General features: G+C 43.6%; 1 protein-coding gene across 3 annotated transcripts in view; it reads right to left on the reverse strand.

Moving 5' to 3' along the window:
• ADCY8 (adenylate cyclase 8) overlaps positions 1 to 16,591 on the reverse strand; it is a 196,553-nt gene that overhangs the window by 42,164 nt on the left and 137,798 nt on the right. For 2 of the 3 annotated variants that reach the window (XR_008306004.1, XM_053244775.1), the window contains exons 8-10: positions 16,131 to 16,328; positions 3,108 to 3,208; positions 1,287 to 1,488 (exon numbers count right to left, since the gene is read on the reverse strand). Coding sequence is in view for 2 of the 3 variants with exons in the window: in XM_053244775.1 (XP_053100750.1) it covers positions 1,287 to 1,488; positions 3,108 to 3,208; positions 16,131 to 16,328 (501 nt within the window). In the remaining variant the exon portion in view is untranslated. The remainder of the gene's footprint in view (positions 1 to 1,286; positions 1,489 to 3,107; positions 3,209 to 16,130; positions 16,329 to 16,591) is intronic. The other variant, XM_053244776.1, reaches the window with a different exon arrangement.

Genomic DNA, 16,591 nt, shown 5'->3' on the forward strand with positions numbered 1-16,591 from the left:
AAAAGAGCCTCAAAACTAACTAAGTAAATAAAGCCTCAAAGATTAAAAATGCACCCTCATTGCTTAATCTAAGTTCTAATTTATTAGTTCTAATTTATAAGTTCTAATTTATTTAGTTCTAATTTATAATTTAATTTAACTAATTTATTTAGTTCTAATTTATAAGTTCTAATTTATTAACTTGCTAAACAGACTGGCCCCAGTCCACACAAAGTGAGCCATGATTGTGGCTGCAATCCTATGCATGCTTACCTGGGCCCAATTGGTCACATTAGGACTGAGTAAACCTGTACAGGATTGCACTGAAGATCTCATTGAAAAAGTAAAAACTAACTTGCTGCTTTGGCTTCAATTAGATTCACTTACAACTAACTTTGACAACTCATCATCCCGATCCAGAACAAATGTACTTAATTGCAGCAGAAGTGACTCAGCCATTATGGCTGGGAATGATGGGTGTTGTAGTCCAACAGCCTCTGGGGACTCCATGTCTGAGAACCCATAAACTAAGCTCTTTCCTTTCCCTGCCCACAGCCCAAGGGTGCACAAAGTCAGCTCTCCAACTGTTGTTCGACTGGAACTTGCATCATCCCCAGCCACAATGACCAATATTCAGGGATGATGGGAGTTGTAGTCCCACAACACTGCTGGAGGGCTGATGTTGTGCAGCCCTGCTCTAGCCTAAGGCCACAATAAAGGACTAATAAAAAGTGAGAAACAGTCCTTGGTCTTGTAGCAGCCACTCATGAAAGGTGCTCTTAGCTTGACCCTTTCAATTGGAGCTGAATTCTGAATCACAGAATCCCAGCATTTCTGACAGCAGAATTTTAGATCTGTAGTGCACACTTTCCAATCTCCTGGCCACAACTGTTTAGAGATACACAAGCATGGCACTGGATTAGAGATCTCTGTTCATTTAATCTGATTTTAATGTTATTTATATTAGTCCTTGAGAAGCCATATTATCACAGTCGACCATATGTGGCTGGAAAGCAAGTAACATACTGAGTGGAATGCAGCCACGAGTATGTTTTTCAAAAATAGATAATCTTCACAAGCGACAAATCAGCCGACATTTGATCTCACACTACTTCAAATAGCAGATTGGCTGACTTTTGGGGGGCTATGTTTAAATCCTCCTTGGTTCCTAAACACATTTGTTAGTAGCTATGGTGGCTGAGAAAACCATCTGTCTCAATAATTTATACATTCTTTTTCTCTCCCTATTCCTCCACCTAATGCCCTTTGATACATGCAGACACTCCCATGTCCCCTTGGATGCTTACAATATTGATGATGGCTCCCAGGAAATTAATCATAATTGAAGCAAAGATGATGACATTTCGGGCCAAGTAGGTCTCATTAATCCAACAGCAAGTTTTCCGGAGCACAAGGGGTAAACATTTATAATCCTCTGCAGTGGTGATTAACACGAGAGCCGAGTGCAGCATGATCAGAATTGAAAACTGAATGACCATTGGTATCATCCTAGGGGGAAAGAAAGGAAAGAAAGGGGGAAAGAAAGGATCATATTTTTGGATGTACTTTCTAGCTAAAAAGCTAAAAGCTAGACAGATGTCTAACAATGAAAGATGATGCCCCACGCGGAGCCAATGAAGCTGAATTCTTGGATCACTAATTATTATATTAAAGTTGTGGATTCACAGCAGTCAAACATCTTGCCCACATTTTTCTCCAACTCAGTGGATTTGGGGAAACTGTGAGAGGGTGGATTTTAGCTCAAGCAGCCCAGGTAATTTGGGGCACTGGGCAGTGGGGAGAGCACCAGAAATTTCAGGTATTCTTAAAATTAAAAAGCTTAGATCAGAGGAAACATTTTTAAATTGACTATATATCAGAAGAAAAACAGATTGACTGATCCATGCATGCAAGCTCATTGTCCTATATGACAGAAACATGCATACAGATTGTGCATAAAAGGCCATGTTCTCAGATCCATAATGGGAGTGGTTAAAGAGTTACCCACAACCACCAAGCTTCACATGCTCCCATGGAGAATGACATGCAATCCTGGAATTTCTGGGGATTCCCAGCCAAACCACTATAGTTAAATAGCATAGTTAATCAAAAACAAGCATTGGATCTGACCCTGATTAGAAGCATGAATGGGAGTGTAATTTTAATTTCCCCCTCATCAGTAAAGATCAAGACCTAGTTGTTGCCTACAACAAAATAATTGCTTATTAAAATAAATTTTCAGATAAATAGAACACAAATTGCAAAAATATGAGGGCAAAGATGGATGTAGAATTCTTGAGAGGGCAGATTCTTCACCTGTGGAGTAACCTAGCTTTGCAGCTTGTGTTACACAAACATACAAAAAGTCAAATGCTGGTTCAGGTGTACACTCCTCCTCCACATCTTCATATCAGGCAGGTTCTCTGCTTTAAAAACCATTTATTTTTAGGGGCACATGTGCATTTATAAAGATTTGCATTAAGCCTTCACTTTCTCCTCTCTGCTAAATAGCAAACATTATAAAAAAGAAGTTGTGAAATAGCGATGTGCACAAAACACATTTTTTGATTCATTTTGAATTTGAATCAAATTCTAAAAATTCATTTTGAATTTGAATCAGATTTGAATTTAGTCTGAAAATTCTGTTTGAATTAGAATCAAATATGAATCAATTAGACCCTGTTTTGGTGCGCTTTTTTAAACCAATCACGGGGCCTGAATGGTTTTTTTTTACAAGTGTCAAATGGCTCTCGAATTGAATTCAAACTGAATTTCAAAAATCCATTTCAAATTTGAATCGAATTATCTTTTTGAGGGGTGATTCAGTTTGAATCCAAATCACTTGATTCACCCAGTTGCAAAGCATTACCAAGAATTGGTAATGGTGATGTCCCAGGCACAAGCTAATAGCTGTTCATCAGTTCAACCTGAACAATGGAAAACCTGGAAACTTCTCCCTCCCCCAGTTAGAGCTTGCTCCAGGACAGAACAACACATGTACAGTATGTAGCAATGGAACATTTCAGCTGCCTCCATCATTTTAAAAAATGTTATACCTGCCTTCATCCAGACTCAGCCTAATCCAATGGTTCTTTGCAATACCATTCTTTGGATGACTTTGTATTTACCTTGAGGAAGGAAGCAAACTTTGGATTGCAGTGATAAATACGAGGACCATAAAAGCACACACCAAGTTTGATTTGAACACTTCATCTCTCATCTGGGAATACTGAAACAGAAAACAGAAGACAAAGGGAAAAAATAACTTTGGTCTCATATGACAGCTCTGCAAAGAGAGCAAGACAGTTTTGTGAGGCTTCTGGGAAATTAGCAAGACAGTCTGGGAAATTAATTAGCTTCCTGTGGTGATATTTCCCCCCTATTTATATATTTTAAAATCCACAGAGAAAAAAATGCTACAGAGGAACCTATAAAGCACTCTCATCAGGAAAGGAAAGGCAAACTACTTTGTCTTTTAACCAACTTTTACTAGACTTGCTTTGTCTTCTCCATCAGCTGCATTAAACATCAAACAATGGATGGGTTATGCTACTTGAGTACCAGAAAGATGCTGCTAGGAGTCCAAGAAGGACCTTAGCAAGACATCAGAGCCTTCCGTTGCTAGCTCTTTGCTGGCTCAACAGCTCCCATTAGAGCTTATGCCTCCAGCCTGCCTTGTCCAGCCCCGGTTTGGACAGTTCTCTTCCACTAAGGAGGGTCTGAACGGTGCTTCTAGTAACTATGGGAGGATCTTGTTTGTTTTTCACATATACCTGTTTCTTCTCCTGTCTCTTCTTCTGTCCCCAATCAAGAGTCTAGAAGTCTCATGTCTCTTTCGACTTATATTTCACTAGTCAATTAGGGCAGAATACCTGTCAGCCAGGACTTGGGAACATAGGAAACTGCCATATACTGAGTCAGACCATTGGTTTATCTAGCTCAGTATTGTCTTCACAGACTGGCAGCGGCTTCTCCAAGGTTGCAGGCAGGAATCTCTCTCAGCGCTATCTTGGAGATGCCAGAGAGGGAACTTGGAACCTTCTCTTCCCAGAGCGGCTTCATCCCAAGGGGAATATCCTGCAGTGCTCACACATCAAGTCTCCCATTCAGATGCAACCAGGGCAGACCCTGCTTAGCTACGGGGACAAGTCATGCCTGCTACCACAAGACCAGCTCTCCTCTTCAAGTCCAAGAACCCTCTACAAGTCCTGAGTCCAGGACTTTGTAGTATGTTGCATACAGATTCAGCCTGCACACCCACTACTGAGCCAGGAATGACAATGCAGAGACTGGACAGGTCATATGACATTACGTCCTTTCTGTAAGAACATCCATGATACGCCTCATCCTTTGCTCTAAAGCAGTTCAGATGACTTCCAGTCACATCCAGCTTTGCCCCACTCTTCAGATTCTGCAAAATGCTGTTCTGCACATTGTGTAGCAGGAGCTCAGTATTATTTAATTTAGATGGGGATTACTAACTCCTGAATAACACACCACCTTCATTGCTGTTAAACGGAAAACACATTTACCATCCATTGAATCAATACAATAAATGTCATGCTACTAAATCAAATAATCAAATCACGTTTATGTAATTCATTCTAGCCCTACAGAATTTGAATAAGTTGATTTTCTGTGGTATAAATGAAAGCTTGTGAGGCAGTTCACACGACTGGTGTGAAGTGCCAGGAGGGTCAGTGTGAGGGTCAGTGCAAACTGGTCAGGCGCTCCTGCACCCGGCTGCAGCTCCATCGGGAGCTCTGGGGATTGAGTGAAGGGGAGCACCACTGCATGGTGCCCTGGCCCCCCGAACCCTAGGAAGGCACTCCGCGTGCGGTGCCTTCCTGGGGTCCCACCTCCCCTCTCCCTCCCACAGTTGATGCATGATTGACAAAATGAGGTTAATGGAGCTCGCTTCGTTAACCTTGTTTAAGGGGAAAGGTTGTTAGGTGGGCTAGCTGCCAAGAAACCACCAGCCTCACCAGCGAGCCTGGTGGTTCCCATGGTTGATCAAAACTGGGTTGGCTTCTGCTAGCCCGGTTTTGATCAATCGTGTGAATAGCTTCTGTGGGTGGGGGTGGGGTGGGGTTAAACCCGTGTCTCTAGGCATCGAAACTAAATGCATCTAGTTCTTGTGGCAGGTATCAAGTTATAGTAGTTTCTGACTTGCCTTTAAAGGTAAAGGTAAAGTGTGCCGTCAAGTTGGTGTTGACTCCTGGTGACCACAGAGCCCTGTGGTTGTCTTTGGTAGAGTAAAGGAGGGATTTACCATTGCCATCTCCTGCACAGTATGAGAGGATGCCTTTCAGCATCTTCCTATATCGCTGCTGCCAGATATAGGTGTTTCCCATTGTCTGGGAAACATACCAGCAGGGATTTGAACCGGCATCCTCTGGCTTGCTTTTCAAGTCATTCCCCTGCTGCACCATTAGGTGGCTTTACTAGACAACTATTGCACTGATGAAATAAGAAAGTTCTTTTTATTCTAGACCTGCCACACAGCCATTTGATTTTTACTATGTTCATGCAAGAAATGTAGCCTGGTCCCTCAAAACTGAGCTGGAGTTATACAAATAAGCAGAGAAAAACATGTAAGAAGAAATGAACCTATGTCAGAGGTCTCAGACAGCTCTGTCAATGGCTACTATAGGCCACCTCCAGTTTGGCAAGATGCCTCTAATTACCAGTTGCAGGGGAGCAACAGCAAGAGAGAGGGCATGCCCTCACCTCTTGTCCATGGGCTTCTTGGAGGCATCTGGTGGGCCACTGTGCAAAACAGGATGCTGGACCAGATGGAGCTTGGGCCTGATCCAGCAGAGCTGGATTATGTTATGTTCTTGGACTATGGCTCCCATTGTCCCTAGCCACAATGAACAAAGGCCTGGGGGATCTGGGGATCCTAGTCTGAGAATCCTGGCCTATGTGATATGACTGAAATCATTATTTATTCCTAGAAAAACCATCATTTGATATTCCTCAAGGGATTTTTGTGCCAAATCGTTTTGATTCCAGGATTGCACAACATTATGCGATTAAGTGGCCAGGATGCCCTTCCTGCAGTCAAGTGTAGTTAGTGCAGAGCTGGTGAGGAATGAAGGAAGAAAGGCAAGGCAAGGGAAGAAACGCAGCTGTTTGCACCCAGGGAGGATGCTGCAATTGAGAATGCTATGCTGATGACACCACTCTGATAACTGAGACTGTGGATGCTAGCAAGCTATAGTAGTGAAAGTCAAGGAGCACAGTGAAAAAAATGAGACTATGACTAAATGTAAAGAAGACTGAACTAATGACAACAGGCACAGCAACCAGCCTCAATTCCTCAGAATTGATAATGAGGACACTGAAGTGGTGGATAGCTTCTGCTTTTTAGGACCAACCATCAACAGTAAAGGATCCAGCAGTCAAGAAATATGCCGCAGACTAGCACTTGGTAGGGTTGCAATGAAGGCCTTGGAAAGGATATTTAGATGTAGTGACGTGTCTATACCTACAAAGATTAGAATTGTTTGGACAATGGTTTTCCTGTGACACTCTAGGGATGTGAAAGCTGGATATTGAAGAAGCAAGATAGAAAGAGTATTGATGCTTTTGAACTTTGGAGCTGGAGAAGATTTTTGAGGATACCATGGACAGCCAGGAAAACAAACAAATCCAGAATTTTCACTCAAGGCACAAATGACCAGGCTCAAACTATCAGACACATTATGTGAAAACACAGCTCCCTTGAGAAGTCCATAATGCTGGCAAAAGTTGAAGGGAGAAGAAGAAGAGGACGACCAACAGTAAGGTGGATGGACTCAACGAATGTACCACTGCAAGTCCTTAAAGGCCAAGTTGAAGACAGACCATCCTGGAGAGAAACTATCTATGTGGTCGCTAAGAGTCGACACTGACTTAATGGCACTTAATCAACCAACCAACCAACCAACCAACCAACCAACCAACCAACCAACCAATCAGTGGCGTACAGCATGAGAGATCAGGCTACTGTTGAATGACAAAGATAATCCAAGTGGAAAACTTCAGATCTTCTCTAGATTGGTCCATTTGCCTAAATTTACTCGATTTATATCTAACTTTTCTTTCAGGGGATCAGAGAAGACAGAAAAATGTTTTTGTCTGGGGACACCTTTCCTCTACCTACTATAACCAGGAAAAGCCAATTCTACTTACTTGGCTGAACGAATCAAAAGTAATCCCTGTGTTTGTTTACCCTGGATTATTGATTGTTTTGGCAAACAGTTATCTATTACTCCCAACTGTAGCCGTACAATTTGGGATGATAATTGGATGAACTATCCAGTCTCTTATAGACACTTAGTAGAAGGAAAAGAGCCCTGTTGTGATCCAAAACTTTGGATTGATAAATCATGGCCTGTCGTAGATGGCCGTTCTCTTGATGCAGAGATAAAACAAGGCAGGGCAATTTGGTTTTTGGATGGATCATATTTTTTTTTAAAGGATCTCCTTTGTGTGGCTTTGCAGCAATCAGGATGAGCGTGTGATAAGACTCATACTCATAAGACTCATCATTTTTTCATTGGATAAGAGTGCTGGCATTTCACCGGAGACCTAGGCATGCCTCCCACTAATTCTACACCTCTCATGAATCTTCACTACCATAAACTTCTCAGGAGCTGATGGCAGGAGGCATGGAATGGAGAAAAAAATGCAGGTAATCAGAAGGTAGGCTCTATGACCTATAATCTTGGCACAGCATCAAACAAACTAACTTAGTACACATGCAACAAAGTTGTGCACTGTAGCTGCACAAAAATCCCCAAGGACATAGGAAGCTGTCTTATATTGAGTCAGACCATTGTTCCATCTAGCTCAGTATTGTCTACCCAGACTGGCAGCAGCTTCTCCAAGGTTGCAGGCAGGAGTCCTTCTCAGCCCTACCTTGGAGATGCCATGGAGGGAACTTGGAATCTTCTGCATGCAAGTATGCAGGTGCTCTCCCCAGAGTGGCCCCATCCCCTGAGGGGAATATCTTACAGTGCTCACACATGTAGATACCCTTCCAAATGCAAACCAGGGTGGGTCCTGCTTAGCAAAGGGGACAATTCATACTTGCTACCACAAAACCAGCTCTCATCTCAAGTAGCACTCTTGCACAAACTATCCCTGTGATACAAATGGGTGGAGAAAGAGATTTCCCAGCAGGAGGCACACCATAGGTTGCACAAGCACAGAGATGTTGGAGCTAGCACAACAGTAGACTGGAAAGCAAACTTCTAATTTACCAACATAGCAGAACTAATTCATGCAATATCCTTGCACTTCCATGGCATATGTGTACTAGCACAACATCCTCACAGCTGCACAAGATGTCTGCACAAGGACTTCATTGTTCTGGTTGTCAAGTATCCCCTTTTGATACTTCGCTTAGATTCCCAGATGTGTAATTCCTAATCTTCCAGTAACACAGCCTTAAAAGTTTTTCAGGAGCTGGGCTCCTGTGTTCGTAGAGAGAAGTATATTGAATTCTCTCTCCCCACTAGCTATGGACAAACCTGTTCTGAACCTGTTCGACATCAAACCAGTTTGGTTCGATGGCTCAATATCGAACCAAAACCCCAGACCTGTTTGGGAGGTTCTAAGTTTATATATATTGGAGGCCGCCACACTGGGCATGCACAGCAGCCTCCAAAATGGCCACCGCAACAGAGGGCAGGCCCGGAATTGGCTGAAGACTGACTGAATTGGGTGATTCGGACATTAATGGAGGGGAGGGGGAATCGCCAGAGACACCCGCCCCATGGCCTCTGAAAAGCCCCCAAGAATTGCGGTGGTGTTATATTTCTAAAAATAAATAAAGACAATTTAAGTCACAAACCCCCTGAATCTGAACCAAACTGGTGTGTGTGTGTGTGTGTGTGTTTCGGGGGTTCACAAAATCAAACATGCCCGGTTCAGTTCGTGGCTGGTCAGAACTCTAACAGAACTGGGCAATCTGGTTTTGTGCACAATCCTACTCCCCACTAGGGACAGAACCTGGTTCCCTTTACCCTGGGATTAACCTCTTCCTGGGCCTAGCTGTTATGCTGCTAGTCTATGAAGGGAGATCAAAGTAGCACCATCCTTCCAGTTTTGTCAAGGGAAGGAGAAAAGACCCCAAGCCATTGAGGCAAATTCTTTGCACTCAGTGAGAACAGTGTTATTGACTTTTATGCAACGTAGTTTTTCTTGCATTAGTGCCTCTGTAACTTCTTATGATGAAAGTATTCTTTTACTGTAAGTCACTTTATTCAAACAGGGGTACTCTTTGGGAGTACCACTGACTTCAATGACATTACATCAAAGTAACATCATTGAAGATGTAGTCAATTCAGGACCCCAATACGTTGTAATAAGCAGGCAGATAGGATTGGCAGCAACTCACACAATTAGCATGTAAAGGAGCCATACCCTTGTTTACATGATCACTAATATTCCTGTTTTTACTTGGGGACATTAGCCATTTGGGGGACATGGCTGGAGCCCCATAGACTGGGAGGGTGTCACTGTGGTGCCAGCTCCCTCTCCAACATGTGCATGTTTGTGAGTACATCCACAACATGCCTTAACATTCTGGCCACATTCACATGTAACGTGGAACCTTGGGCCCAATGGACCCTTGGTTGCACTCCCATGCCCTCTCCTGTATGCATTTGGACAAAAAGGAGAGCAGGCTATCTGCAGGCAGGAAGACTGCAGAGAGGAGGAGAAACTGACTGTGCGGGCTTCCTTCTTGCTTGAAGGACAGCCTGCACAGCCAATCACAGCCGGAGAGAGGGAGTAGCTTCCAGAGGGACCAGAGGCAGGGAAATATCTGGTCCCTGCACCTCCGGCTGTGCATGTGAATGCAGCCACAATCTTCTCCATGCATAGGCGCCAGGTTGTGTGATCAAGGACCCTGACTGTGGAGGTTTTCTGATTGTGAGGAATGCTGAAAACATGCCCACAAACATATGGGGAGAAGGGTGAGCTGTCACTCCTAACCTGTTCAGGAAGATCACCCCAAACATCTGCATAGGACCATAATCCTACATCCAAGCTCCTTTTACACACAAGCATGGAACCACAGGGCTTCTTAGCTCTACTCTTTTGCACCATGTCAGATCGTTCTCAGGTCACTCTGTAGTGTCAGAGAATCCTGTACTTCAACCACTTCTTCAGAATCCTGATTTGCTGTAAGCTCTTATAAGTTTGTTTGGAGGAAATGTACCTTCAAATTTCATAAATGAAAAACAATCTTGCTATTATTGTTGGTCACATTAGCTTCTAGTTAGCCAGGGACACCCCACTCCCTTTGATTTCAATTTGGTTCTGCCCTGGTTTAACTTTATGTAATGAATCATAGACTGAAACCAGATATTGGGATATTAGCTAAAGATGGCTCCTCATAGCTAAAGATGGCTCCTCATTTCAATGAATACAATAAGGAGAAATGTTCTTCTTCTTTTGAGCCATAAAACTGGATTTCCTCTTTACCCATGCCTTCCAATGCTTGTAACATTTCTATCAGTATACAAAGAGAACCACTTCATGAGCCCCACTTCCTCCATTCTCACACAAGCGGCAGCATCCTGACTAATAGTTCTGTGAGTGGAAGATGTTTCACTCAAGCAAGGGGAGTGGGGTGATCCTTGCCAATCCCTCCTTCCCTCTGCTGTCCTCTGGATACCTAAAAATCTGCTCTTGAGGTTCCCCCAACCCCCAGGGACATATTTGTAAGGGCAAAAGGGTATCCATAGTCATAGCAGTAGTTAGGGATGGGCACGGAACCAGTTTGAATGACTGCCGGTTCTGACGGTTTGAAGGCAGGAGGGATGACTTTAAGGGTGGGGGAGGGTGCACTTATGCCTCCCACCACTTTCCCCCTGCTGGCGCTCCATTGTAAACCAGTCCGCTGAGGCGGCAGCATACCTCCCTGCTGCCTGGTCACCTCATCGGACTGGAAGTAAGCAGAAGTACCTGGCACATGTGCACATGCACACTGGGTACTTCTGCTTACTTCTCGTCCGACGAGGGGGCGGGGCAGCAGGGAGGTACGCTGCTGCCCCACCGGACCAGTTTACAATGGAGTGCCGGCGGGGGGGAAAAGGAGAGAGAGGTAAGTGCACCCTCCCCCACCTTTAAGGTCAGCTTCTAACTTCCCTACGCTGGTTCCGTGCACATCCCTAGTAGTAGTAGTAGTAGTAGTAGTAGTAGTAGTAGTAGTAGTGGCGGCAGTGTAGTAATAGTAGTGGCTTCAGGGGGAAGAAAATCAGAGAAAATTGCCCTTGAGCCAGCAGAACGCATTTTCCATTCATGGGACTGCTAGTCAGGATACTGTCAATTGTTAATAGCACTTCACTGCCTGTTGTATTAAGCATTGATTTGCTCTGCAGCAGCCTGATCTCAGCTGACTTTAAAAGCATGATATACTAGAAAATCATAATTATCCTACAGTATGTTATCAACATATTCAACATACATATCACACAACATCCACAATGTGTGAAATGTCAGGCTATGCATGGCTTGGCCATAGTGTCCATGCACGTGCATTTACTTTCACGTTCAACTCACACAACCAACATTATAATAAGGCCTTGCCCCAAATGTAAAAATGGTGTGGGGGGCGGGGGGAAGGGGACAGTGATATTACCAGGAACAGTTACCAAAAATTAGGGACTGCCTCTAGTAGAGTTGCAAGGTATGTATACAAGTCTGTAAAAATATGCTAATACATTTGCAGCAGTGAATGTCCAGTGGGAATCATCTAACTGCTGAGAAAGAAGAGAGACAATTAAAAACGTACTACTTGCTTCCTCTGAAGATTTTTTTTTTTAAAAAGAGAGTCTAAGAATCAGTTTTGATTGGCTGATATAGGAGTCAAAATGAAAGCAGCCATGACATGGAGATTTGAATCCTGGGAGGAATTAAAAGTGCACAGCTTTTGTTACAAAGAAAGTTGCATTTTTCAGTAACAGTAACTGAAGGCCACCATTGTGACCTGCCTGTGGACTGTACTGCTGCACAAAAAGAGGGAAAGAAATGGGCTGTGCCAGGGCAAGTCTTCATCTTGCCAGCTTCTCTTGGAAGCAACGGCACCTGGGCTCCTTGAAGAGCAGAGCCAGCATCGCCACAAGGGGAAGGCAGCCAAGTAAGGCCCAGCGCCAGCCCCTCTCATGCCTTACAAAGGGAACCTGCCTGCCTAGAAATAACTCAGATCAAGCTTATCCCAGGATTTGTTCTGCATTCCTACAGCCTGATTTGGATGGGTATTAAGTTTCTGAAAAGTGTATATTAGCTTGTGAAATTCATCTTTCCTCCTTCTCCCTTCATAGGAAGCCTGGTTTACAGGCCCAGAACCTGAGAGCCCCCTGAAAATGTTACACAAAATGAACGCATTTCACCTGGTATGGCTTTTCCATCCACAGACTTGCAGTGAAGAGAGAAGCTCCACTGGGCAGAATGTTCCTTTCTATGGCATCTCTTAAAGGTTCAAGAACATGTTTAAGGATGTGGCTCTGACAATCCTATGTCGCCTTGTCTCTCCAGCCCCCAGACTCTAGCTTCCCACCCCCTTTCTACTAGCTGTTTACAGCCGTTTCTCTTCCTAGGACCTGTATAAAGCTGGTCCCAGGTCCACCTCCTCTTGATTCTCCTTTGATTCTCTTTGACTATGATGTTCCTACCACGCAGATATTTGCTTTTCCTGCCACTGAATTTCAAGTATCTGCTTTTCCTACCACTGCATTTCAAATATCTGCTTTTCCTGCCACTGCATTTCAAGTATTTGCTTTTCCTGTCAGTGCTTTTCAAGTATCTGCTTTGACTGCTGTTCAGCTAACTTGGCTTTCTACATTCAGCCAGCCTGGCTTCTAGCACCCTTTGCTGCCGTCTCTTTCAGCTTCTCTGAGTCTTGGGTCTTGGATAGTCTTTTCCCACTTGTACAACCTTATTGACCCATCCTTCCTTTATGTCCCTGTCTTCTTTCTGTCTTTTCCTCAGGCCCCACCTGGAGATCTACTATCTTCACCTCCATTCTTTGGCCACCTTGCTTCAGGTCTTCTTGCTCTACCTCCTCATCCGAACTCATCCTGCCTGCCTTGATCACACCACATCCTCTGTCCCTAGAGCCACTGTGAGGTCTCAGTCCAATTCAAAACTACCCTCAATTCTATCATCATGTCACAACCATCCCCAAATATTCTACCTCGCCTGTTTCATCTTTCAGCATTCAGGGCCAAAGTAAAATTTACTTTGAGTAATTGTAAGCACAATTGTGAATGAGTAACTGTAGCACAATATTCCTGTTTTGAAGAGGAAAAGCCACCTCCACGGAGACCAACGGGAATGAAGGAGAAGTGGGCAGGGAGGGGGTGCTTCACTTCTTTATTTCCCTGCTCCAAAACCCTTCTGAACAGGGGCATATCTAGGGTGGGGCAAGCAGGGCACATGCCCCGGGCGCCACTTGAAGGGGGCACCATTTTTAAAATCAACTTTAAAAAAAATGGCCACCAAAAACAAAATGGCCACCATGCATGCTCAAATAGCCATGCCAGGCCTCACAGAGGCCAATTGAGCATGAGAGGTGGCCATTTTGTTTTCGGCGGCAATTTTTTAATTTTTTTTTTTTAAAAAAAATAGCCACTGCACATGCTCAAATGGTCCCTGCAAGGCCCTCAGCCCAGGATGGGCTGCAGCAGTGAATTAAGAGGCCAGTGGGGGGAGAGGGAACCTTTGCAGCCCCTCCCCCCATGGCCTTTAGGAAGCCTCCCAAAGGGGCTACAGGTAAACAAAAAAATTTTAATTTAATATAATATAAGTCACTGTACACATTCAATTCGGCACTATGTACAGAGAATCAGGGCTTGTGAATACTGAGCTCAAGCTTATGAGTTAGGATTGTATTCATTTGCTCTTACTTTGCTTCTTGTGATAAGTGAGTTAAATGTGATGTCTTAATCAAATGGCTATTAATGGTAAGTTTGTCTTTGAATCAGTGTGAAATCCTTAGTATTAAGGCCCACTGGGAGTTTCTTGCTCTCTTTCTCTCATTTTAACTGTCTTTCTGAAAGACTAGAATATATTCCAAGCAGAGATACAGTTTACTCTGCATATCCTTTAATTATTTTCAGAGTATCTGGGAAAAGTCAAATTCTCCATTTATTTTTAAAACTTATATAATAAAGATGCTACAATGTATAGTAGGGAATTAGACAGGCACTTCTGTTTAGTTTTCCAAGTACACCTCCACATAGTCTTTGAGTATTTCATGAGCCCCAGCATACTGAAATTTGTAGTTTTCCAGCATTTTCTTGGTCTGACTATGTACACTGCTAAATAGTTTTTGAAATATTAAAAGATTAACAAGCTTGACTTGTATTTTTCAGCTGATATTATGGTAAAATTATCTGAAAGATGGGTGTCAGATGCTTGGACAGGGGGCACAATTTCAGTGCTTGCCCTAGGTGCTATTTTCCCTAGATACACCTCTGCTTCTGAAGCAGCCTGCAGTAGGACTTCCAGCCTTTTAGGATTGGCCTAGAGTCTCCAGAGATCAGCATCAATCTCCAAGTGAATATTGAAAGCAATCCCGGAATGTTTAAGGGCTTGATATTGTGAAACACACTGCAAAAATTATTGGAGGGAAAGACTCCAGGAATAGCTTCGAGTTAGCAACTCCACCCTGAAATGCCTTGGATGCATTTTTTGTGAGATAAAGCCCCTTATTGCATGCCTAGCGCATGTCTGTTTCCTATCACGCACTCTGGAAATGGCCTTTCCACTTTAAAAAGGACCACCAGGCTACAGATCCATGGATTTGGGTGTAATGCATAGCTCGACCCTTAGAATGTCCATGAACATTCCAATAAAGCCACCAGCGCTGTGGCTGAAATACTGTGCAGTGAGCCATAGATGCAAGAGGAATCTGCAATCACTGCTTCTGAGACCCTCACCAGTGTGTCACACTACTAGAGGTGGCAAGTGCTCTTCTGTGTCACCGATGCACTGCCTAATTGCAGTTGCAACCTATTCCCATCATGCCAATGTGATAGAGGTCACAGTGGCAATAATGCGATGTGTTGGTGGTATGGAGAACCCCCCACCCGCCATCACTGGCAGTGCCAATGGACTGGTAAGTGGCTCGAAAACAGTGAGCATAGATCCCTCTTGTATCTGTGGCTTGCTGCACAGTATGTCAGCCAATATTACCATATTTACCTGAATACAAGATGAAGTTTTTTTAAAGCAAAGTTCCTTTCTGTTAAATATGACGAGGTCATCTTAAATTCAGAGTCCTCTTTCATCTTGGTAATACAGGTATAACCTGTATTTAAGCTCTGTCTTTTAAGGCATCATCTTAAATTCAGAATCACCTTTCATTCCGGTAAATATGGTACTCAATATGTTACACCAAAGGTTTCCAAACTGTGATACTCCAGATGTTGCTGAGCTAAAACTCCCGCCTCCCCCAGCCACAAAAAACTGTAGGTGGGGATGATGGGAGCTGTAGTTCAGCAACATCTGGAGCACCACCCATTGGGAACCCCTACATTACACTATAGATGTCAGCCTACTTCTGATGCAGCAAAGCCAAGGAGCATTTAAAGTAGGGACGTGCATGAAATTCATCCAAATTCAATTCAAATTCGAATAGAATTTGCATTGATTCGATTCGGAGCCACTGAGCAGAGTTCAGCAGAGATTTGTTTGAATTGATGTGAATTTCCACAAATTCGTATCATGCTGAATCAAATTCAGGTGAATTCGCCTGAATTCAATTGAATTCAAATTGATTCAAATGAATCTCCACTCTGTTCACCGGTTCTGAATTCGAATCAAATTTGGGTGAATTTCGTGCACATCCCTAATTTAAGGCCTAGGTCCGTTTTAGTCCTTTTCCTCATCATGGTGGCTTTGCTGTCTCCAAAGTCTTACTCACTCAGAAGGGGGTCCCCAGCTCTGAAACTGACTCATCACTTACACAACTGTAATAACGTCAATGTTTCAATGTGCTCAAGTGGCTTTCAGCTCAGACTGGGAGTGTGAAAGGGGGCAGGAAAAACAAATCAGACAGGAAAAAACCAAAGCAATGCCTTCTTCACTAGTTCAGTGGTCATTTCAAGACAATCTGAGTTGGCAAAAAGCTTCTATCAAGACCCAGCTACCTTATGCTCCAGGCTGGAGTCTTTAAACATCAGGGAGAAAGGCTTGATATGCTCTCTTCTCAATTTATCGCCACTCCGCAAGTCGATGGTGTGCTCTATTCGCTTGTTAATTTCCTCAGGCCCAGACTGGACATGCAAAGCTTGTGCAAGATGGTTTGGAAGCAGATTTATTGAATTTCTTGTTAGAGCAGCCAGAGTCTAGGGGAAAGCACATGCAAACAGAATAAAGCTGCTGGTCCCCTTGGGTTCAAAATGCAATGTTCTTTCTCTTTTTCTTTTCCCCCGATCACGTCACATTGCAAACCGTAACAGCATTCCATGCAGTTCATCCACCCCAAATGATTTAACCTTTTGAAAGGGGAGGTCTGTTCCATGAAACACATATAAGCAGAATGGGCCATTGCTTTGATGGCATTGTTTTTCTCATTGGCCTTTTGGGGTGGCATGGCAATTCCATCTGT

This window comes from Hemicordylus capensis, chromosome 4, assembly GCF_027244095.1.
Source record: "Hemicordylus capensis ecotype Gifberg chromosome 4, rHemCap1.1.pri, whole genome shotgun sequence".
Classification (NCBI taxonomy): Eukaryota; Metazoa; Chordata; class Lepidosauria; order Squamata; family Cordylidae; genus Hemicordylus; species Hemicordylus capensis.